Source organism: Lagenorhynchus albirostris, chromosome 20, assembly GCF_949774975.1.
Source record: "Lagenorhynchus albirostris chromosome 20, mLagAlb1.1, whole genome shotgun sequence".
NCBI lineage: Eukaryota > Metazoa > Chordata > Mammalia > Artiodactyla > Delphinidae > Lagenorhynchus > Lagenorhynchus albirostris.
Window position 1 is genome coordinate 7228395 of NC_083114.1, and position 23693 is coordinate 7252087.

At 50.3% G+C, this 23693-nt stretch overlaps 1 protein-coding gene and 1 non-coding gene across 9 annotated transcripts in view; one reads left to right on the forward strand and one right to left on the reverse strand.

Moving 5' to 3' along the window:
* The window catches only part of GAS7 (growth arrest specific 7), a 200877-nt gene that overhangs the window by 122593 nt on the left and 54591 nt on the right, over positions 1-23693 (forward strand). For all 8 annotated transcript variants that reach the window (XM_060136151.1, XM_060136158.1, XM_060136155.1 and 5 more), the window contains one exon: positions 20480-20560. In XM_060136151.1, the coding sequence (XP_059992134.1) occupies positions 20480-20560 (81 nt within the window). The remainder of the gene's footprint in view (positions 1-20479; positions 20561-23693) is intronic.
* TRNAL-UAA (transfer RNA leucine (anticodon UAA)) lies at positions 16399-16471 on the reverse strand. The gene has a single exon. It is a non-coding gene; the product is annotated as a tRNA-Leu (tRNA).

Here is a 23693-nt window from a genome sequence, read left to right on the forward strand (position 1 = left end):
TCAAACAATTACATTTACTGTGTATATATTATATGTCGAAATGCACTAAATTACCCATAAATAATTTTACTTAGCCTACTCAACAATCCAGTATAACTGGTTCTCAATAGGGACAATTTTGCTCACCAGGGGGCAAGTCTGAAAAGAATTTTGATTGTTCCAACTGGGGAATATACTGGCATCTAGTGAGTAGAGGCCAGGGATGCTGATAAATATCCTACAGGGCACTAGACACATGCCAGTTTTATTCATTCGTTGTTTAATTCATTCTTCATCTGGTTGATTGAATTGTTCAGTCAACAAACATGTGTTGGGCCTCACGTATGTTCCAGGCAGAGTGTTGGATGCTGAGGATATAATAATAAAAAAGAAGCAGCCTCAGCCCTCAAATTACTTCTACTAATGGAAGCAGATTTTATTTTTTTTTATTTTTTATTTTTAGTTTTGGCTGTACTTTTATGTTTTTGGCCATATTTTAAACTTTTGATCCAGCTTGCAGGATCTTAGTTCCCTGACCAGGAATCAAACCTGGGCCCTGACAGTGAAAGCGCCAAGTCCAAACCACTGGACCATCAGGGAATTCCCAGAAGCAGATTTTAAATGAGTCCATATTTGATTGCAGTCGAGAGCAGGGCTGTGAAGGAGGAGTCCACAGTGTTTTGAGAGCATGTCCCAGAGAGACCCTGGGAGGTCAGGGGAGACTTCCTGGAGGAGGAGGTTCCCTTCAGCTGAGATGAGAAGCATGACAACAATATCGGTCATGTTTGGAGGGATCATGCAGACCCTGAACATCACGTTAAAGATTTTGCTTTTTAGTTTTAAGGCACTAGGAAGACCAGATATCTTTCTGATTCTCCTCTGGAATCTTAGCCCCATTTTGTTTGGCTGCTGGACTGCTTTGTAAATTTTTTAATCTGACTGCCTTTCTGCGGGAAGGTGCTTATCAGAGCAGCCTCTCGCTCTTCTCACACCCACGTTTATCTGACTCCTGACTCCTGGAAGCATGTGTCTCCTCACAGCCGGGCCAGCTGCACCCACCTTTCCGCCCCAACTCTTGGATCGCTGCTGCCCTGGGACTCTGGCCAGAATCGCTCGCCACTGTCCAGGAAGCAGACCCCTTCTCGCAGGCACCGTGAGCCGTTTCTTTCTTCTTCTTTCTGTCTGTCCACCTTGCTTCCAAGCTCTCCTGGTCTCCCTTAATCCCTAATCACTGCTTTTGCAGAGGGCGCTGGGGTACCATAGACGTGCTGTCCCTGTTTTTACACCATGTACATATGTAAGGAGTTGAAAGCCCAATTTACATTTGTATTGCCTTGCTCTGGCTAATCTGCTTATTTTCAAATCCGTTTAGGATTTTCTGCATGGGGATTGTTACAGGGCTGCTGTGCTGGGCTGTGGGGTACAAAATCAAACCAGAGGCCAGCTCCGCCTTCAACGACTGCAGGTGTGACGGAGTCAGAAACACGGAAACCCATGAGTGTTTCGGGTGTTAACGTGGAAACCTGCAGGCCCAAGGAAGGGGGTCGCCAGCTTTATCTGGGTGTCAGACAATTCTTTGAGAGCAGGGATGCGGGGTCCTTGCCTTGGGCGTTTTCAGCTGCAGTGGCAGCACGAGCAGAGGGGAGGCAGCAGGGGGAAGGCTGATGTGGCTGGCGTGGGTGAGGAACAGAGAGGGGGGGAACTTGGGGGTCTGATCCACTAAAGACCCCAATGGGGCACCGTGAAGAGTTGGGGCTTTGCCCTGTGGGCGTGGAAAGCGATGGAAGCGCTGGCTTGACATCCTCAGAATATTGCGGCGATATTGCTCGTGCAGCAGAGTGATGGGTTATAGGATGGTGAGCAGGAACCTGACAGGCTCGATGAGAAGAGAAGTAATGAGGTCAGCTCCGTGTCTGTAGTGTGGCCGGAGAGGAGGAGATACGACCTGTCAGATGGGGTGTGGCAGGTCCAGGAAAGAAGAACGCACAGATTCCTTTTCTGCCTTGTGTGCCGGAGCTGTTCAGTGAGAACAGGGAACTTGGGAGGAATGGCTTTGGAAGAAAGAAGATGATTCCACGTTGAGCATACCGTTCCTTGGGGAACATTCAGGGAGAGATGGGCAGTGTATGTTGGACGGATGGGTCTGTGACTCAGGGGTCGTCATCTGGGCTAAAGATGAGGCGCTGGGGAGCTGTGTGGGTGCACGGCGTGGTGGGCAGAGAGCAGGCTGGGTTACATCCCCACTTGTCCCTTGGTCTGACTCCGTTGTACAGGGACCGACCTGCACAAGCCCAGGTAGCGGCCCAGAACTTGCATTTCATCAGCAGAGAACTGAAATCAGGAGCGTGCAGGAGGTCACCCAGGGCAAGCCTCCAGGGGAAAGAGAGCCCTGCAGAACCACGCTTAAGGGAGGGGCAGAGGGGGCTCGGACAGAATCGTCAGAGATGTGAGGCTTCCAGGAGCAGGCAATGTCCTGAATGGCAAAGGAGAAAAGATTGTCAAGACAGACTGAAATACAGGTCAGATTTATGGTGGGGGAGGGGATATTGTAAGTCTTTGGGGAAAGCACACATTATTTAATAAATGGTGTTGGGCCAGATGGCTCACAGGAAATTTTGTTGGGTAAGTTAATGCAATGACACTATTGTTTTCGTAGAAACTCAGCAAGGCCATCAGAGCATGAGACTTTGGGAGGCATCTTCCTCCCACCCATCTCCCCTTATCTCCTCACGGTTTATGGCTCTCTGGGGCATTTTGTCGGGCAGGGTGGTACTGAGCTCAGGCCCCAGGGTTCTGGTATCAGGAAATTGCTTGTGCTGCAGTGCTCCGTTCTACCCAAAGTTGACTCTATTGCCAAAAATGAGAGTGTGTTTAGTTTCTGGTTATTGAGCTATTATCAGTAGCCAGCCTATTCAGGGACCTAAGCTAGTGTTAAGCGGGACCTCTTATTTGCATAACAAATAACTGCATTTCAAGAAAACAGCACAAAGTTGTTTTGTTCCATTTATCATTGGAAGCCCAGATATGCACATTTAATCACTTAACAGGGTCAGAGATATTCAGGTCTTCTTTTTGGAGAGATGCTGGCTTTTTAGATATTATTTAAGATATATTTTTACTATTTGGACCTCGAAGGGATATTTCAAGCCAGTAACGAAGGCCAAGCTTAGTTTTGCTTAGTGTATGAGTCAGTATTTTATCTCTTACATAGATTAATCTTTATATACTTTAAATCTGATAGTTTCATTTATCTGTCTTTCATTTCTAAAGAAAGAGGATCATTTGAAGAGGGTGCCTTAGTCCTGTTTCCCCCGAGAAAGCAGAGCCTGAGGCAAGGATTAAGTGTTAACACCTTATTTGGGAGGTAGAAGCCCAGAATGGTGAGGGTGGGTGAGGGGGGAAGAGAGGCAAAGGAAGATGCTGGCTAGCCTTGACAGTGAACTGACAGCCAGCGGGTTGCTCAGCAAGTGTTTTCGCTTCTCTGGAACCAGGTTTGCAGAGAGGAGTCATGCCTTTGAGTAGTCCACGGGAGAGCAGAGGTGTTTTATCTGCTCCCCTCCTTCTCATCTCCTGTTTCCCACTGGCCACGCTTCTCTGCTTGGAGAGCCATTTCCCCCCACTTTGGGGTGTAGCATCTGACCCCCAGCAGCCTCTTGGAAAGCCTTATTCCACGCCCACAGAGTGATGCTTCAGCCAAGCCCAAGGCGATGGTCAGTGGAGCGTGGGTGAGGTACCCACCAAAATAGGAGGAGGCAGTCGATGGAAATGTGAGGAAGAGCCCAATGTCTGTCCCAGCCTGGAGGCTCCTGTCCCACTGTGTGCTGGGCTGTACCTCTCTCTCCGCTGTCAGGCCTTGATGACTTGATTATTTACAGGGTTTCGGTGGCCGATGACTTTTACTCAGTCATCCTAGGGGGAACCTTACAAATCATTGAACACAGCAGTTGGCAGTCTGCAGCCCTTGGGCCAAATTCAGCTTGCAGCCTGTTTCTGTAAATAGAGTTTAATTGGAACACAGGCGTGCTCTTTTCTTTTCTTTTTTTTTTTTAATATATATTTATTTTAATTTTTGGCTGCGTTGGGTCTTTGTTGCTGTGCGGGTCTCGTTGTGGTGAGCGGGGGCTACTCTTCGTTGCGGTGCGTGGGCTTCTCATTGCCGTGGCTTCTCCTGCTGCAGAGCACGGGCTCTAGGTGTGCGGGCTCCAGAGCGCAGCCTCAGTAGTTCTGGCTCGTGGGCTCTAGAGCACAGGCTCAGTAGTTGTGGCACAGGGGCTTAGTTGCTCCGCAGCATGTGGGATCTTCCCGGACCAGGGCTCGAACCCACGTCCCCTGCATTGGCAGGTGGACTCTTAACCACTGCACCACCAGGGAAGCCCCTCTTTTATTTTCTTATTGCCTAAGGCTGCTATTGCCCAAAGATGGCAGAGTTGAGTAGGGTCCATATAGCTCACAAAACCAAAAATGTTTACTCTCCGGCCTTTAAAAGAAAACGTTTGATGATCCCCAGCCTAACAGATAGAACCCGTTCATTTTACACATGAGGAAGGGAGTCCCCCATGGGGTAAAGGGACTCAGTCAAAGTTACCTGCCCATTCAGGAGTCCCCCATGGGGTAAAGGGACTCAGTCAAAGTTACCTGCCCATTCAAAGACCAAGCTATGCTTGGATCCCCTGTCTTCTAATCTTTTCCTTTTTACCTCAGTATACAGGAGGATGGGCATGGGGGAGGGCAGTGACTTAATTTGCAATAAGGATAACCGAGTTCATGGATTAGTAGCAAAAACAATCCGAGATAACTTTTATTTTTAAGGGAAACACAACTACCTTCTGAGAGCATCAACTGAAACCCAGGAGAGCTGGGAACTGTTTTTAAGCTCTTTTGACAAAGAATTCATATGTATAAATGTTTTATTATGCTTGTGAGCCAAACGTGGAGGATTAAACCAGGATTTGAGCTTTTGGATTCATTTACCAAGTAATAGGCACTTTTCTTGATTGCTGGTTTTAATTTTTCTTTAAATGAGTAGATTCCCATCTAACTTTATTACAGCAGGAGCTAATGTGAGTTTCTGGATAAGTTTTCCAGTAGAACCCTTTTTAAAAGCATTCCTTGAGCTTCTCTTTGTTACAAATAATTGGAATACTTGAGAGAGCAGCCCTGATAATTCTCAGTTAATAAAAGTTGCCCTGAGAAACTTCTGCGCCCAAAAACATCAGTGTGTTTTCATCTGTCCATCTGTGTTGAACAAATGTGAGACTAAAACGATGCTTTTATTTGGCACATTCAGTTGATTGAAATAGGTGTGTGTGTGTGTGTGTGTGTGTGTGCGCGCGCGCGCGCGTGTGCGTGCGTGTGTGTTCATGTTTTTTATTTTAGCTGTATTATTTTTCTTTCATGGACTCTTTCTTAATGGGAAGCTGTGAGCCCTTAAATCTTACTATTCATCTGTTTCTGTGGGGTTGCGTTTTTCCCTCCCAGAGAATTCATTTTAATCTGTAATATTAAGGTAACACTTTAGTACACAACACGTCTCTCATTTCTCAGCAGTTTTTAAGCAGTTTTAAATTCTCCTGGAATTTTGACAGGTGCCAAGTGGGTTAGAGAGTCATTCATGCTGCCAGGAAGTTGAAGTCCCATAAAAATCAAAACACAAAGCAGACAGAATTTTATTGTTTGCTAGTGTTACTTTGAAAAAGACAACTTGTTGGTCAACAGTGTAAGAACTTTCCTCATTGGATGTTAGGTGGGGTCGCCAGTTAGCAGCAAGTGGTTCAGATCTGGAATAAAATAGAATGTATGGCCTAGGACCCAGCAGTTCCACTCCTAGATATCTACCCAAGAGAACTGAAAACGTGTCCACACAAAAATTTATACATGAATGTTCATAGCAGCATTATTCATGATGGCCAGAAACAACCCAAATGTCCATCAGCGAATGAGTGGATAAACAAAATGTGGTCTGGGAATTCCCTGGCGGTCCAGTGATTAGGACTCCACGCTCTTACCCACAAGGGCCTGTGTTCAATCCCTGGTTGGGGAACTAAGATCCCACAAGCTGCTCGGTGTGGGCCCCCCCCCCACCAAAATTAATATCCGAAACAAAATGTGGTCTGTCCCTGCAATGGGAAGTTATTCAACCATAAAAAGGAAGCAAGTACTAATGGGTACATGCAACATGCATGGGTGAACCTTGAAAATATCGTGCTAAGTGAAAGAAGCCACACACACAAAGCCATATGTTGTGTGATTCCATTTATATGAAATGCTTAGAACAGGCAAATCCATAGACCCAGATAGTAGATTTGTGGTTCCAGGGAGTGGGGTGAAGGGGTGACTTCTCACGGGTGAGGGGTGTCCTTTTGAGGTGATGAAAATGTTCTAAAATTAGATAGTGTTGGTGGTTGCACATCTCTGTGAATATACTAAAAACCCCTGTAATGTATGCTTTTAGAGAGTGAGTTTCATGGTATATAAGTTATATCACAATAAAAACAGGCATATAGAAGTAGGTGGGTGAGTTGGTGACTTTCCTGGTGTCCTTCTAGAACAAGTCCTTTGATGCCTCAGTTGGGCATTCCTTCTGCCCGATTCCCAAACTTTGGTGGGCATTGAAGCACATGGGGAGTTTGTTTAAAAATATTGACACACAGCTCCTGCCGCAGACCTACTGAATTGGAATCTCCTATTTGGAGCGAGTGAAAATTTCTGCTTTATATCTTTAATTGTTTTCTGATAGTCACCACCTATTTTTGACATCTAAGGAGACAACCAGATTGATGATGGCATGGTCAGTGGATCAGATATTCTGACGCTGAAGAGTCCATTGAAATCCAGTTTTTCTCTTGTGGAAATTCAATGAGAAAATACAATTTTCTTCGAACAAGTAAACGTGCATTATAGTCCCAAGGTTAAATAAATGGTTTATGGTTATATAACCATAAACCATTGTAGTTAAAGTAGAATCTCGCGGAAAAACGACTTGAAGACAAATAACTCAATCTTACAGTGACAGGATATAGAATGAGAATAAAATACCAAGAAAGGCCCTTCACCTGGCTTGTGTTTATACTTTTGTGTTGTCAGGGTAGCAGACTTGCAGATATCTCTAGCCTTTATTCTTGTCTACATAACAGGATGTAGTGGCAGTTCTTATCATTTCACAGCTTTTGAGTCAATAGCTCAAAAAACATTTTTTTTTGAATCTCAGTATTTTTGCCATTAAAAAAATAAAAGACGTATGAACTCTGGTTTCAACTTTGTTTCTAGCTGCAACTAAGTCAAAGGCTTTGGGGCTTCTACTGTTTTCATTTTCCCATTCTCTGTAGCACTCTGACATCTAGACATCTGAACACCATCCTTGCCTTCAAGGAACTTGGAGTCTAGTGAAAGAGTTCTAGGCCTTGGAGATGTAAGAAAGCTGTAAATGTTTTCTTCCTTCATATTTCTCTTCTCTGGAGAACGTTATCCCGGAATGTCCTAGCTGGCCTCTGCTTTGCTTAGGACATACGTACCAGTGTAGGGTCACCTTGCCCTCATCATCACTTTGCATAGCCCAGTGGCCTGGTGAGTGTGGTGGGATCGGATTGTATCCAATGACTAATCCAGCCCTGTCACGCTAATCCATCCATGTAAAGTGGTAGGATCTTTACCAGGCATTAGATCGACCTGTATTCATTACAGGCCGAGAAAAGTACAAGGTGATCGTGAGCTGTGTATCCATAAGGAATGACCTTTGCTTGGGTTGAACTCTGGTGTGTGATGACTGCATTTCTAGGGCAGTTGTAGTGCCTCTGGTGGCGGGGGGGCAAGGCAGGGTCAGGACTTCTAGATCCAGGTGAGCTGTCCTGCAGAGATTCAGGTAGAGTCGATGTCTCACGGGGGATGGTCTTGAGGCCAGAGGCTGTCCACAGAAGGATTTTATTTTGTGTTCACCATCCTTAAAGATGTTGAATGAGTTGCCAACATTGAAAAATTGGGAAATTTTTCATACCCACCCAGATACTTGTCTCCTTTTGAAAAATTGTGAGGTATGGCCGCATGCGACCCGCCTTCCTGCCTGAACGCCACCGGGTGGATCTGAGCAGGTTGCCACCACTCCTGATTTTTCTTCTTCTCGAGTCTGCTTCATGCAAGCATCTTACATGTCCAGGCCTTGAGCTTTGACCTGTGTTTGGACATAGCCTCATGGCTTGACAGCAAGTATTGCAGGGGAAAATTAGCATTAGGCATAAAATCAGGAATGTATTTTATAAATGCACTTGGAAATAAGAGATTATGAAAGGGGACCAGGCAAGAGATGAAAGAATCGGGAGAAAGGACTGACCGGTCCACTTCAGGAAGAACTTTCAGACTCATCCCATACTCTGCCTTATTCCTGGAGCTTTTATGTGCACCCGACCTATTAGTGCAGGAAGCATTGCCGTTTGGGGGCTTCTGTAAAGCCTGTGTGTGTGCGGGGTGGGGGTGGGGCAGTGGGAGCACGTGGCCGCAGCAGGAAGTTGGGGTCCACAGGGAAGGGCAGTCTGGACAGAGATAGCCATCAATGCTGTTTAAAGAGTTGGGTCCCACGGAGTCAGTGGAACTCCTGGCAAAAATGGAAATTATCCATAGGTTATATTCTGATGAGTGAGTGGGCCAGGACCACGTGAATGGATTATCAAGCCACAAGTGTTTGCTCAATGCCTTCTCTGTTGCCGTCTCTCATTATGCACTTGGATGGCTCCTTGCAGGGGTGGTGTGGGCGAACACAATGCAAATGGCTTCGAGAACGCCTCCCAGTGGAGATGAGATTGTTAAAGGAGACTTTCCTCGTGGGTTGCAGTCCATTTTCTTTCCTGCCTGAACAGACCTCTGCAGGTCCCTTCCGGCTCTAAAATCCTGTGCAACAGGGAGTTGCCACACCGCCGTGCTCCTCACCCACCACTGCTGGGGAACGTGCCTCGTACGGAGAGCTGGCGTGGTGTCCCGGCGATCAGATCTTCACTGTTGGAGGAAGGTCTTGGAGCTGAGGAACAGCCTTTTTGTAATTTCAGTCCAAGATGGATTCCGGAGTAGGCAGTACTCTTCCAGGAGGTGTGGGAGGAGGATGGGGTGAGAAGTTAGTGGCGCGGGATGAGTGTTGATTGCGTGCGCTCCCCGGCAGCGGGGTGCTGGGCTGGGCACGGGGCTCTGGGAGCCTCCCCTGAAGGGTCTTGCTGTCCTTGGAAGGTCATGGGCTGGGCCTTGTACCCAGCGGAGCTCCTGGACATTCCTGTGGAGTGATGCGCTGCCCTGTTGCCGGCTGTGCTTATTAGCACCTGTGTACCCAGCCCGAGAAGAAATAGCCCCTGCAATGGGTGAGAGCAGAGGAAGTTACCGAGCGGTCCAGCACAGGGATGGACTGCGCGAAGAACGTGCTGGAGGGGGGTTCTGCCCCCCGCCACCTCCCCAGGCATTCAGCCTTAATGGCCCTTGTGGGGATCTAATGGGGGTGGGGTGGTCTCGGGGACTGGGGATACTTGGGGTAGGGAGGTCGGAGCAGAAGCAGTTTTCCAACTGGTACAGACGTTTTTCACTGTTTGAACAACCAGTCTGACGGCACTCGTGCTCTGCGTGGCTGCCTGCTGGGACATGTACTAGGGCCGGGGCTTAGTTGTCCCCTGGTCCCTGGTGGTCCAGTTCCTTGCTCCCCCTCTGGGCCCTGCCACAGACCCGGACCCTCTGCTTCTGAATCCCTGGACTCCTCTGTCTAGACTTTCTGGCCCCCAGATCAACTCCATAGGTTAGTGTGACCTCCATCCCTGCCTCCTACTGTTCCCAGCCAGCCTTTTGAACTGTGTCCCCCCCACCCCCCGAAAGGAAGTTTAAGTCCTAACCCCTAGGACCCTTGAATGTGACCTTGGATATAGGGTCTTTGCAGACGATCAGGTTAAGATCCTGGCGCTTGCTGGGCCCTCATCCAATACGTCGGATCCTTACGAAAAGCGTTTTGGACGCAGAGACAGACACACACAGAGGGAAGACGATGTGAAGACACAAAGGGAGCCCATCTATGAGCCACGGAATGACCGAGGCCACCAGAAGCCAGGGAAGAGGCCTAGAGCAGATGCTCACAAGCTCTCAGAAGGAAGCGATCTTGCTGACACCTTGGTCTCAGACTTCCAGCCTCCAGAACTGTGACGCAATACATTTCTGTCGTAGTCGAAGCTGCCTAGTTCGTGGTATTTTGTTAGGGCAGCCCCAGGAAACCAATACATTTCCCACGCCCAGAGTAACACGCCATTGTGGTCTCTTCGGGCACTGCTAAAACAAACAAGCGGTGTTTTGTCCTCCGCAATGCTGTGGACAGGAGCAATCTGTCATCTGTGTCTCAGAACACCTGGCCTACGGGGCAGTTAGCACCAGCAGCAGGAAGGGTGGCCCGCCTTCCTGTTACGTTGCCAACCTATCGCCAGCCGATCAGCGAATGTGAGGTATGAGCTCCGGCTTAGGATAGCTGCCAGGGTACCAGAACGCCAGTAATTCCAAGAGATGTGCGTGCAGGAAAGCTTTAATACAAGCTGCAGAAAAGAGACACTTGTTTTCTCTTCCCCATTTAAGTGGATTTCCCACTTCTTTTTTTTTTTTTTTTAATTGGAGTAGAGTTGATTTACAATGTTGTGTTAGTTTCAGGTGCACGGCAGTGTGAATTGAGACACTTCATGAAGCAGTTGATTTCCCGATACTTGTGATGCTTCTCTTGAACATACCAGAGAGGACTTGGCTGGAGGTCATGTTCATCTCCGGTTTAAGCCAGATGCTAGGTGCATTCCCAGCAATCCTGGTCTTGAGCCCCCATCTTGAAAAGAGAAGGTTGCGCCGCTTTGGAAAGCCTTTCAAGCTTTGTATTTCCTAAGGACAGAGCCCTGTGGCCATGCAGACAGGACCCAGCTCCCGGCCACCACCTCCCTCTGTCCCTGATTCCTGCTGCCTGGGGTGCCCTCCACTCTCATGACACACCATTGCATTTAGATGTGGAGGGAGATAACTTGTACGCAGGGGTTCTCCCTGAGCAGTGGGATCAGAGAGGATTTTTATGTTCTCTTTTGACTTTGCCGTTTTCCAGTGTTTTCTCCCTTGGACCTGTATTACTTGTACAAGTAGGTAAAATGAGCTTCTCTGAAATAGAGGAGCGGATGGGAGCTGAGCACCAAGGTTCTCTCTTGCTTCGCCTTCCCCAGCACGACATCCCGCCCTCCTCGGTTCCTCTGGAGAGGTGGTCTCGTGTTCTGGGGATCCTTCTGGGGCTGAGATGCACAAACTGGAGCCTGAAAGGCCCCCGGTCTTTTCTCTATGGCGCAAAGGAGCATCCAGGGATGCCGGGCCACGTGATCTCTGCCACAGAAGGAGGTGTGTTCTGGGCTGGGAGTCAAGGAGACCCCCATCCCCTCCTCCCCCTCCCTTCTCTTTTTCTCTGCCACGGATAAAGACTTCACTTGCTTTCTGCTGCCGGTATGTAAAATTAACATGTGCTGATGGGGGAGACACTGCAGAAAAGGTACGGAGAGGACAGAACAGGGGCACAGCCTTGGGAAATAGGACAGAAGGGGCCAGGGAGCACACAGTGCTTTTGGACACCGCGTCCCCACCCAGCTGGCTCAACTCTCGTGCACAGAGCGTGAATTCCTCTTACCAGGTGTGCAAATGCGAAGCCTTCTTAGTTAGCGGGCTTTAGGGATGGAGAGGAAATCCTCAAGAGGCTCGCATAACAGCCCAAACATTTGTGGTCCCGCAGGATTTCTTCTTTGCTCTCTCAGAGCATCTGCCCCGTGGGGTTCACTTTTCTCTCTCCGCATCTCTCGGGCCAACTTGACTATTTGCCGCAGTTTTCAGCCAACAACACCCGTTCAGAGGAAAGGAGGTGAGCAGTGGATGCTTTCAAGTCAGGAGTAATTCGTGGGTTGGTTTGATTGTTGTACCTTTCAAAAAAAAAATTATTTTTTATAGCCCTACCTCCAGCCGCTGGAGGCAGGGTGAACTGTTGCAGAGAATGCTCTTCGTCCTGTCTTTCTCTACGTCTGTTGTTCTCAAAGTGGGGTCCCTGGACCAGCAGCGTCAGTATCACCTGGGAATTTGTTAGAAATGCTGTCTCTCGGGCCCCACCCTGGCCCTCCTGAATCTGACCCTCTGGGGGTGTGCCCTGCAATCTGTGGTTTAACCAGGCCTCGAGGTGATGCTCATATGCTCTAACGTTGCAGGAGGCTGCCTCTGCCCCCAGCATTTTAGCATTTCCCTAATTGGATGAGGCTTTCAGGCTTCTTTGCAGAGAGGGTTTTCTTTGTTTGCTTTTTTTTTTTTTTAACTTACTCATGCACTTTCCTAAGGAATCTTGTTTCATTCAGCTCTACCCATTTCTTCCCCATTTTGTGTAGTCTTCTCTACCCGGAATGCCCTTTCTTAATGTTTGAGGAGAGCTCATTTTGCCCAGCATTTCTATACCTGTTTTGCAGTGTTGATTCTTTGTGCCTCAGGGGCGGGCTGGCCGGCCTTCCTCGGGCATCCAGCGGCCTTGGAAGTGCCTTTGCGGCCGGCCGCACCTCAGGGAGATGATTGCCTATTCCTATTTCCCAGAATAACCAGAGCTCTTTCTGACAGTTTCCTCTGGCTTGTGAAAAGCAACACTCTCAGTGATCTTGAGCATTATTTATAAAATGTAAAGTCACGCCTTTTACTGGAAAGTCTTCTAAATCTGGATTAGCAGTGCAGAGCGATTGAAGTCCATAAATGCTGAGTTTCTGAGAAAACAAAACAGAAAGGTGACGTATGGGTGGAAAATACCACTTCGTGGGTAGAGAAGCTTCTGAACCGTTGAGCGGTGTGATTTTTTTCCCAGGAGAGGTTATGGAAGCCCTACTTCAGAAGTCACAATTCAGCCTGGTCACAGAAGGAGATTCCAGATGTGGATCTAATGGCCTTGGGGCTGGCGTTGACCATTACGGGGCAGTGCATGGGGGGGTTGTCCAAGGGCAGGGACTACCTTGTTATAGGAATAGAAGCCCACCCAAAGTAGCTTATGAAAAAAGGACCTTTACTAGAAGGATATGGGGCATCTCACAGAAGCCCCCGCTTAAGGACCAGAAGGAAAATCAGGCGCGTTGTTTGTCCTGGGTTTCTGGGATCTCCTGATGTCTTATGCCCATTTCTGGGTCTGTTTCGTACATATTTTTCTCTGCAGACTTGCCTTTTTTCTTTAGTAGCCAGTTAGCAGAAAATGATCCAGTGGGTGAAAAAAATAGTGTCTTGTCATCTTCATTTGCACTTCTCCAATTTTTTTTTTTTTTTTTTTTTGCGGTACACGGGCCTCTCACCGCTGCGGCCGCTCCTGCTGCAGAACACAGGCTCTGGACGCGTAGGCTCAGCGGCCATGGCTCATGGACCCAGCCGCTCCGCGGCATGTGGGATCTTTCCAAACCGGGGCGCGAACCCACGTCCCCTGCATCGACAGGCGGACTCCCAACCACTGCGCCACCGGGGAAGCCCCACTTCTCCAATTTTGAGTGAGAATCAGCATCTTTTCTTCCTTATTGGTCATCTGCAGTTGTTTTCCTGTGACCCACCTGTGTACGTTCTGGGCTCTTTTTGGATTGAGCAGCTTGCTTGATGTCTACTTCATACTGTGTGAAGGGATTTGGTGACCCGTCTGCTCTCCCTGCCCCTTCTATGTCTTTCTGTTGTCTGTTTATCTTTTTATCTACACACACACGCACGCACGCACGCGCGCGCGCGCGCGCGCGCGCGCGCGCTCACTCACTCACTCACTCACTCATCTTTAAAGTCAGCCATTGGCAATGTAACTAGACTTGCTTCTGACAGTGCTTCGAATTGAGCCTCCATTCATTCCTCAAACATCTATTGAGTGCCTGCTGTACCGGGGACCAGGGAGACAGAGATACATTCATTTGATACAGTCCCAGCCCTTAGAGCACATCTCTGGGAGGATCGGATTTGAAAGCAGGTGTTACAGCTGACTTAGGATGACCTCATCCAGCTCCCCAGCTGTCAGCTCCCTGAGGGCAGGGATGACGCTGTGAGCTCTCAGAGCCCCTCCCCAGCCTGGTGCCTGTTCACAGGGCTCAGAAAACCTAACTGATGTTGGTGGAGAGCACATAGGGCTGTGAGTGTCCCGGGCTTTGATTTGATAAGATCTCCAGCTGAGAATATCCTGATGGCGCTGACCTGTCAGCTCTGTCCCTGCCAACCACCTGGGACCAGGATTGCATAAAACCCTAAGGACTCAGTTGTGCTAAAGGGTTTGTGACAGTCACTGTAATTCATACGGCTCCCTCAGACACTAAAATAGATAACAAAGCCGCAAGTCAAAGCAGAGGCTCTTGGGGACGGATGTTATGAACCTGATATTTTTAGAACGTTGGGGTAGACGTGACAGTTTGGAGGGTTGCTTAAGTTCCCCTATGTTGCTCTCACACATCTTGCTTCGTACGATGCCCGATCCCGTGTCTGATCGCTCCCCTGGCGTTTTTTGGTCTCATCCAGGTACCTCCCCCTCTGTGGCTGGTTCCCATCATGGTTTACTGTGGACTCTACCCGTTTTTCTTACATCTGGTTAACCCCTGAGCCTGCTTGTTAAAATGCTGACTTCTGGGTTCCACCCAAGACCTGCCAAAGCAGAGTCTTCGGGCGCAAGGTCCGGGAATCTGTCGCTTCAGATCGAATGATCCTGAGGAGAGACCATTGGGAAACAGACCTGGAGCTTTGCGTAATAGCTGTGCTTAGGGTCTGGGTCCTGAGTGTTCAGGCTTTGATGTGATAAGATTTCCTTCTGGGGACCCATCTACAGTTTTCTCAGCCATACAGCAGGGCTTGTAATATCTGTGAGCTGGCAGTCAGCTGCCCATACTTGCTGGCTCGGTGACACGACCCCCTTTTTCCTGTGTTGCATCAGCCCTCATCATTCCCCAGCCCACGTTCAGGGGTTCCCGGTGTGTTTGACCGAGTCCGCACCCTATGAGGAGGTTGGTATGTCGGGGATCCTAAAGGGGTTGAAGGACAGGCTCGGGGTGTTCCAGGCGGACACCCTCCCTACTAGAATTTCTCTGGGAGCTCCCCACCCTGCTCCTGCGGGCCCTTTGTGCTTGGCTTGGCTGAGGCCAAGCTTGGCTCAGGCCAGTATCCAACGGCCAGGGCACTGACGGGGCTGCTGCTTCATCCATTGGCATCACCAGCCTCTGTATCATCTGTAGAGCGGGCGTCAGGGCCCCTGCCCCGCCTGGATCACAGGGTTGCATAAGGGTTCTGTGGGCTGCTGTGCGGGGACCCCCCTGCAGCTCAGACATGCTAACGAAGACCTTCTAGCATCTCTTCCCCCCAGCCCCCGAGAGGGAGCCGTGCCCTCCCTCTCCCTTTGGGAGCTGTGTTCTGTGAAGGCAGGAAGAGGAGGGTGGGGCAGGGAGGCAGCTGGTGGGGTGGAAGTTGGGAAACAGAGAGGAGGAAGGAGGAAGGAAGGAATGCAGAGGGTTTTGTTTCATTCATATTATTAGTGTTGTTGTTTAATGTGTTTGAGGGCTTCCTCTGTCTCCGAGACTGTGCTGGAAGCTGTATGTGCCCACTGACCGTGCATCCCAGGACCACGAGGCTGCAGTCGTGTCATCCCCACTTTACAGTGAGGAAACCGAGGCCGAGTAGTAAGGGGTGGAGCTGGGATTCGAACCTCTGTCTGTGTGACACCTGAGCTCTTAGGAACATCTCTAGGCTGCCTCAGAATATTTGAGGGGTGTTTTAAACACCCGGTCCAGGTTCCTTTCCACTTCTTGCCTTTCTTGTGCCAGTGGAGTCCTGGTGTCCTCAGCTCTCCTCTCCCGCAGTGCTCAGGGGAGCATCCCAGGGCCGTGTGTGCTGCCTGAAGGCTGGGAGTTGGTGGGGTGTTAGCTGCCACCTACTTACCCCCATCCCCACCCCCCAGGCTTGACTCCAGCCAGCATTTCCTGCTGAAGACCTCAGGTCTCCGAGCCTGGGGTCCGTGTTTGCTGAAGCTCAGGAAATAGACTAGATTCTGGGGCCAGTGGCCGTGGTGCAACCCTTCTGGGCTGCCTGAGACTCAGGGTCTGGCCCAGGCTCAGAAGCCCTCCCGCTGGTGATCAGACCTAGACGATCCTGCAGAGCAGTTCATGGCCCTCCAAGAGGGTGTTGTGTTTTCTCGTTTCTTTGTTTAAATGTACAAGGCTATATTTTATTCAGTTAGGTACAGTATTCTACATATCTCCAGTTTCCATGGAATTTGTTAATCCTGTGTTTCAGTTCTTTGATGTCATTTTAAAAATTTTGTACCTGCTTCCTTTTTCAGTTTTGACAGAGGTGCTTTAAAGTCCTAGTTTTGGAGGCATGTCCACTTCTTGCGATTGTGAAAGTTTTCTTGGCCACACCACATGGCTTGCAGGATCTTAGTTCCCTGACCAGGGCTCGAACCCGGGCCCTCTGCAGTTTAAGTGCAGAGTCCTAACCACTGGACCGCCAGGGAATTCCCTGCAAAAGAGTGTTTGCGAGGAGCTTTTGCGTCCTTCTGTTTCCACATGCTCTGTCCCTGCCAAGGGCATCCGGGGTGTGCGTGATCAGGACCCAAGAACCCAGTTCCTCCTAGGCTGGTACCTGTGGTTATTTCACCTGATAGCCAGTGGGGGCAGCAGAGAGCTACTACTCAACCAAGAAAACTGACCAATCATGAGCCAGGAGTCCACTGGTGGGTGGGGCAGAGTGTGGGAAGGGGAGGGGGAAAAGGGTGGGGGACAAGGCTCACAGATTCCCCCAAGGCAGATGAGGTCCAGGGGCTCACTGACTTTCCCAGTGCAAGCTCGTACCTTGCAAAGCATGAAGGATGTAGTTTTAACAAAGGGAAACGAAGTCTACAAGTGACTCTAAAGTTAATAACTCCTGCCTTGCTTACTGTTTTTTAAAAATAATTATAATAATAATTATTCTTATTTTAAGGAAGGGGCGTCTGTGCTCTGAAATCACATTGACATCACTTTCCACCTTTCAACTATACTCTCTCTTTAAAAGTTTTATTCTACGTGGGCAGCCCCTGTAATCCACTGATGGGGAAATGGAAATTTCTGGCTTCTCACTTGGATGGCTAGAATAGCAACCTCCCTTGGTCCGATTTGATCCACGGTCAGCAGTCAGCTCATTTGTGTGTGTATCTGTCTCCCCTGTTTTCAGCGGAAGAGGTTCGAGTTGAGTTAGAGTTGCCTTTAGGAAACAATGTGTTTCTCCTGAATTGGGTTGGACGGTCAGAGGCTTTCCAAGCACGGGTTTCGCTCCTTCCGCTCTGTCCTCACTGGCCCCCACCCCCCACCCAGAGCCTTTGGGGCCTGCATGGCAGTGACTGTTAGCAGTCTGGGTGGTCACCTGGAATGACCTAGCACCCCAGGCTGGAAGCCCAGAGAATGCAAGGGGGCCTCAATCCAGGGTAGCCTGAGCCCCGAGCTGCCACTTCAGTTTTGCTTTGGCGCTATCGGGGAGCCTGGTGTGCTGTAAATAGATTAGGGAGTCTTTTATTGAAAAAGACCTGGAAATGGTTTCCTGCCTGTGTGTGGTGTGGTCATCTGGGGTGATTTTTCCTGCTGCCGATGAGGTCACTCAGCCAGAGCCCCGGGGGCTCTCTCCAGATGTCCGCCTGGCCTGCCCCAGGCTCACAGTGGCTTTGTAGTTTGGACTGACCAGAGCTGGCTAAGACCAGGAGGTGGGCTGGGCGGAACGCTTCAGGCATCTGCGTTGTCCCTGATGGAGTCCTGGCGGAGGTTGGATAGAGAGATGCGATACAGGAGAAGAGATTCCCGCCTCTGAGGGCCTGTGAGTGACCCAGGCCAGCGAATACAGGGCAAGGGGCCTTCCTTCGGGCCCCAGCAACTAGAGCGTGGTTCTGACTGCAGGCAGCATCTCCCTGTGATTTCACAGCCTTCTCCCGCAGTCCGCTGGGAAGGCTGCATGGAGGAAGAGGCGTTTTAGTTGGAACTTGGCAAACGAACACGATCCTGACATCCAGGGATGGTGGGGGCAGGAGGTGGTGAGGGTGTGTAAACAGTCAGAGCAAAGACATGTTCCGAGACCAGCAAGTGAGTTACCTGGGCTGGAGTGAGGTCAGTGGGAGTCAGTCTGGACAGACAGACAAGGTTGCTGTGCTGGAGCCTCGCTGGCGGAGAGGTGGACGTGGGGATGACAAAGCTTGGACTTTGTTCTCTGTGCCATGTTGGAAAGGAGGCGCACGGGGTTCTCCAGGTGAGCGCTGACCCTGAGTGGGGAGACACGTTAGGGGTGAGGTGGAGAGGAGGTGAGGAAAGTGATGGAGGGGCACCTCCAGGCCCCGGGAACTGATTGCATGTGCGTGGTGGGACCCGGGAGGAGCTGGTGAAGCCATGGAGGTTGGTCCCCTGAGCCCCAGGGGGCTGCGTTGGAGGGGAGAGCCTGAGCTGGGCGCTGTGGATGTGGAGACAGCAGTGTGGCCTCCAGGTGGGGCCGATCCAGCGGACGGAAGAGAGGCCTCTTTAGGAAGGAGATGGAGGCTGCAGGCCGCGTCTGGTCTCTGCTGGAGCCCAGCTCACTTTGTAGGAAGGCTTCTTTCTCATCTGAATTCCCCCCCTCCCCCATTTCTACATCCAGCCTCGCTAGTCTGTTTGCTTTATTTAACTCTGATAAGGCACTTACTGTGTGCCCCTGTCATCCAGAGCACCTTCCATGTACTAACCCATGTCATGCTATTACAGCCCTAATTAGGTACCATTTTTATCCCCATTGTACAGTTGAGAAAAACAAAACACAGGGTTAGATGGCTTCCAAAGGTCACTCAGCTCCTGAGCGGCCAGGCCTAGGATGCTTCCACTGCCCTCGGCCTCTGAGCGGTCTGGTGGTCTTTATGCAGATTCTCCAAGTCGTGGTGCTCTTAGCACCAGCCCAAGCGTCCCTCCTCCTCCAGGGAGGCTGCCCTCTGGTCACCCCTCCTGGAAGACCCCTCTGCTCTCTTGTTCCTGGTCACATCCTCCCTGCTGCTTGCCTTTTGCTCACCCTCCTTTTTCTCTCCCTTAAGACATGCAGGGACCGTATTACCACCCGACTCCTAGAGCCGTAAGATCCTAAAACCCAAACAGTAGATCTTAAGGTTTTGAGACCACCAATCAAAGCCGGAGGGCAAGAGTATTGGGGCCTAAAGGACCAGTCAGCCCGACCCTTTCATTTTAGATGAAGAATTGGAGGACCAGAGAAGTAGCGTGACTTGCCCAGGGCTGCACAGCAGATAAGAGTCGGAACTGAGGGCAAACCCCAGTTCTCTCGAATCTTAATTCACAGAAGCCATTGAAAGATTGTGTTAGTGTTTGCTTTAAATATTTGAGACAATTGAATTTTCAGTAAGAGAATTTTGGACTAAATAGTGTCATATCCATATATTGGACTAACTTTAAAAATAACTTGATGCTAAAAGCTTATAAATGGGCATTTGGCATGAACACAACGGCTGCCATTATTGATCTCATTTTACAGAGGTGGAAACCGAGGCACCCAGGGGACGATTAGCTTGGTCAAGGTTAAACTGGTGGTGAGAGGCAGAGCTGGGATTCAAACCCAGACATCTGGCTCTAGACTCACTGCTGCTAATAGATCCTAACCCCTGTGCTATCCGGCCCTTTTAATGGTTTTGGAAAGATACCCACAGAAGTCCATAGGTGAAGAGAATGTACAGTATGATTTTGTTTTGTTCCAAAGATGTACATAGGCCTAGAAAACAAATCAGCACACAGGTGCCCAAATGTTTAGTGACGGCCTCCGAGCTGTGGGATTACGGATGATACTTTTTCTTCTTTGCACTTCTTTCTACATCATCACGTTGTACGTAGTGAGAAAGTATTATTTTTATCACTAGATAATTTTATGAGAAGTCTCTGCTCACAGCAGTGAGATGGGTAGAGTAACGTTTGGGGGATGATCGTATAGCTGCAATCTTAGCGTTATTTCTGGCTGGGCATTGGAAGAGAGAGAAGTGTTCAATCAGACACCGCAGCTGTAATTCACACGAGACGTGGAGTTGTAGAGCCAGGAAGGAAGTCACCCCCAATCACCCAGGTCTCTGTACAGACCCCCGGCCAGGGCTCCTTCCTCTGGGCTTTGGGGTTTCAGATGACAGTGGGCATTTGGGGAGTGATGCCCGGTTGACAGCTAGGGTTCCAGGACGAGGGACCGAAGTGGAGATGCATGAGTTGGCAGCCTCGCAGGAGGAGAGGGGCAATGGGGGCTGTTTCCCAGGATCCCATCCAGAAGACCACCTCCTTTTGGTCCCAGCTGCGTGGAGAAGGGTCCCCAGCAGAGAGAAACTTTGTTGTCATGGGAAGGCAGGAGAGGAGATGGATATGGGAGCAGAAGGCGGACCCCTGCTTCCCGGCTTTAGGGAGGGAGGTGGCCCAGTTCTGCTCTGTGACACTCGGAGCTTCTGCCCTAGCAAATTCTCAGCGCGATTGTGTTTTTTTCTTTCTTTGACCAGAGACCACCTGGGAGCGTCCCAGCAGTTCTCCTGGGATTCCAGCCAGCCCTGGCCCTCACAGAAGCTCTCTGCCTCTGACAGGTACCGTCCACGCACTACTTCGGGGCACCTTGGGGGCCGGCTGGGAACCACACACACCTTCAAGGGGGAGGCCACGGCTCTGGAGCCTTGGTCTGAAACCTGGCTGCGGATCGTACGGGCCAAACCTGGGGAGGGGTCTAGAGGGCTTGGAGGCCCCGTGGCCTGTTGCCCCGTGGGATGGCAACACTCTGGTAGTGCCGGCAGCAGCTCTGGTCCCTCTCACTCGCTCTCAGGTGCTCAGGGAGGTGGCGGGGCATGGCTGGGTGAGGTGAAGCGTCAGAGCTCTTAGCTGTCTGCCAGTGTAGGGACCCAAACCGGGGGCAGACTCGGTCCACGTGGTTCCCGAAGGCCTCAAGGAATAGGAGTTAAGGAGGCAGGTGTTTACAGGGCAGCTTTCAAACAGAATGTCTGGAAAGCAAATGGATTCCTTGCAAGGATATGAGTTCTCCATCAGCATAGGTAATGAAGCAGAGGTGGTCAAGGTAGACATTCCTATAATAGGTGGAGGGTTTATTCCTCTTAGGATACATCTCATTCTGGGATCCCAGGAGGTGGGTTGCAGGACACGCCAGTGGGGAGAACATCTTCTGACTTCTTGTGGATTAGACCTTGCATTAAATGTCACCTCCTCTGAGAAGCCTTCCTTGATGGCTCAATTTACAGTCCTCTCCCATCACTCTGGATCCCCGCTTCCTGCTGTTGCACTGTCCTCAGAGTACTCCTCCCTTGATTGTCACTCTCCCACCCCAGACTGTAAGCTCCCTGAGGTGGGGACTCTGTCTCTCCTTTTCTTTTGTGGACTCCTCCGTCTCCAAATGGAGCCTGGCCTCAGCTTTGAGTGAATTCACAAACGGGGTATGTAGACCTGGAATTTGAACATCAGTAGCATTGACAGTGTGGGACAGAGGAGGGGAGGCATGGGCTGGGGGAGGGGGGTTGGGCAAAAGCAGCAGTGACATCCCCTGCTCACGTGGAGGGGAGGGGAGATGAGAGCCCCGTACCCTTCTCGGAACACGAATAATTTACCGAACGCATCACAGGAAACCAAAGGAAGAGCTGAAAGTCGTAAGAGGACTCTTAAACCCTGGATTGGGAAGGGAGCCGTGCCCAGTGTGAGTGGGTCAGGCCTCACCTTTCCCAGTGGAGTGTCTTTCAATCTCCTCCACCACTGAGAAATCAAGTGGGATCCAAGCACGTTATTTAGGACTGAGAAGATTGCCAGCCACAGAACTCAGAACCCCAGTGGTGGCAGAACAGACCTGGAGAATTAACTGAGGTCTGGGAGAGGGGATTGGGGGGATGCTTCCCACGGAAAGTTCTTCTAGACTTTTAAAAGTTTTTGTTTATATTTGTGTGTGTGTGTATGCATGTATACACACACACACACATATTTTTTTCATTAAATTTTTTAAAAAGGAACCCCCTGTGGTGCAGGGAAATGGGGCATTTCCTCCCGGTTTCCTAGGGAGGCAGCCAGTGCTGCAATCTCAGACCAAGTCCTCAGAAATGGGGCCATTCGGCCTTCCTAGCTGTCATATGACAATAGCATTTCCTGGCACGCTGCCTTGTCTTTTGTTGCTGTTCTTGTGATTTTTTTTTTTTAACAATAGAAATGGTAGTGTGAATAATGTGAGGTGTGGCCCTCTATCCTGGCTGGCTCCAGGCCACCCAGACGCTAGAAGGAAAACCCAGCTGTCTTTTCCGGCCAGAGGGGGTCCACGGAGCAGGACACAGGCAGGGGGAGGCTGGGTCGTGTGAGATGACAGGTGACAATGGCCCAGCCTGCCACCCTGCACGGCTTGCTACACGGGGCTGCTGGGGCTGGTTAGGGAACTTGCCCTCTGGGTCAGCGGGGTCACCTCTCCAAAGCCTGCTGTCACTGTCACTGGCCCCAGCAGCATCCTCTTGGTGGGGCCATCCCCCAGAAGGACTGAAAGAAGCTGGCTCAGGTCACCAGCCCGGAGGCCCCGGCGTGACAAATTCCTGCCTTCACGTCTAGCACGAGAGCCACGATAACCCAGCACTGCGCTGGGTGCCGGGACTCTGAGGGGCTGAGAAAGGCGGGAGATGGCGGAGAGGGTCAGATCCGGGGATGAGAATTGCCAAGGTGGCCAAGGCATCGGACAGACTTAGGTGGACCCCCAGGGGCCGAGGGCACCTGCTTCCCACGGCCCTGGGATCCCAAGTCTGTCCATTTCTCTGTGAGAAAGGGCTTTGTAGTCACAGACAGCTGGAAATCCTGTCTGCTCTCTTCCACTTTGGAGAGCACACATCAGCTCAGAGAAGACCTGAACTGAAGCCCCCATTTAACTTGCTTCTGTCCTTGTGTGTGTTTGTCCGCGTCACGCGTACATACCTGTTAAGGCTCCCTGGCTCTGGTTGTCCACTCGGGGGTGATTTTACCTTCAGGGGACATTCGTGGCTGTCACCAGTGGGGGGAAGAGCTACAGGCGTCTAGTGGATAGAGGCCAGGGATGGTGCCGAACGTCCTACAATGCACGGGACGGCACAGCCCCCCAGTAAAGGGCCGTCCAGCCGCGCTCGTCAGCAGCGCCGGGGTCAGAAGCTCTGTTCTAGAAGGACTCAGAACCCCGGCTCAGCACTGCTCTCTGTCGGATGATGGACCACAACCCGTGACAGTGAGAAGCGGCCGCAAGACATTCAGGACCCCAGCTCGTTGACTCTCAGACCCACGTTTTGTTTCCCAGTTTTAACATCTTGGAAATCAATGGTGTTTCCTAGTCTAATTGGAAGCATCTTTTTTTTTTTTTGTTTTTCTTTCTCAGCAGTACTTAAAATAAGGGTGCCTCTAACAGTCAGTGATGTCTTAGGTTTGTGAAATTGCAACTCCTTAGACGGGGGCCTCGGGCACACCCCTTCTCCTTGCCAGGCCTCACTTTGTCCATTTGTAAATGGGAGGAAGACCACGGCTGAGGTCCTGTCCAGCCCTCCGTGGTTATGATTTGTGGCCCTCTCTACCCTGGGGCATGAACACACGTGTCAACTCTCCATCCACCCTCTGGGATGGAAGCGAAGAGAACCCACCTGTGAGGGTATAGCAGGATCCGAGGTATTTTGACATCATCTTTTCTGGTTTTTGAACTCAACCTTCTGTCTAAAGAATAGAAGAATA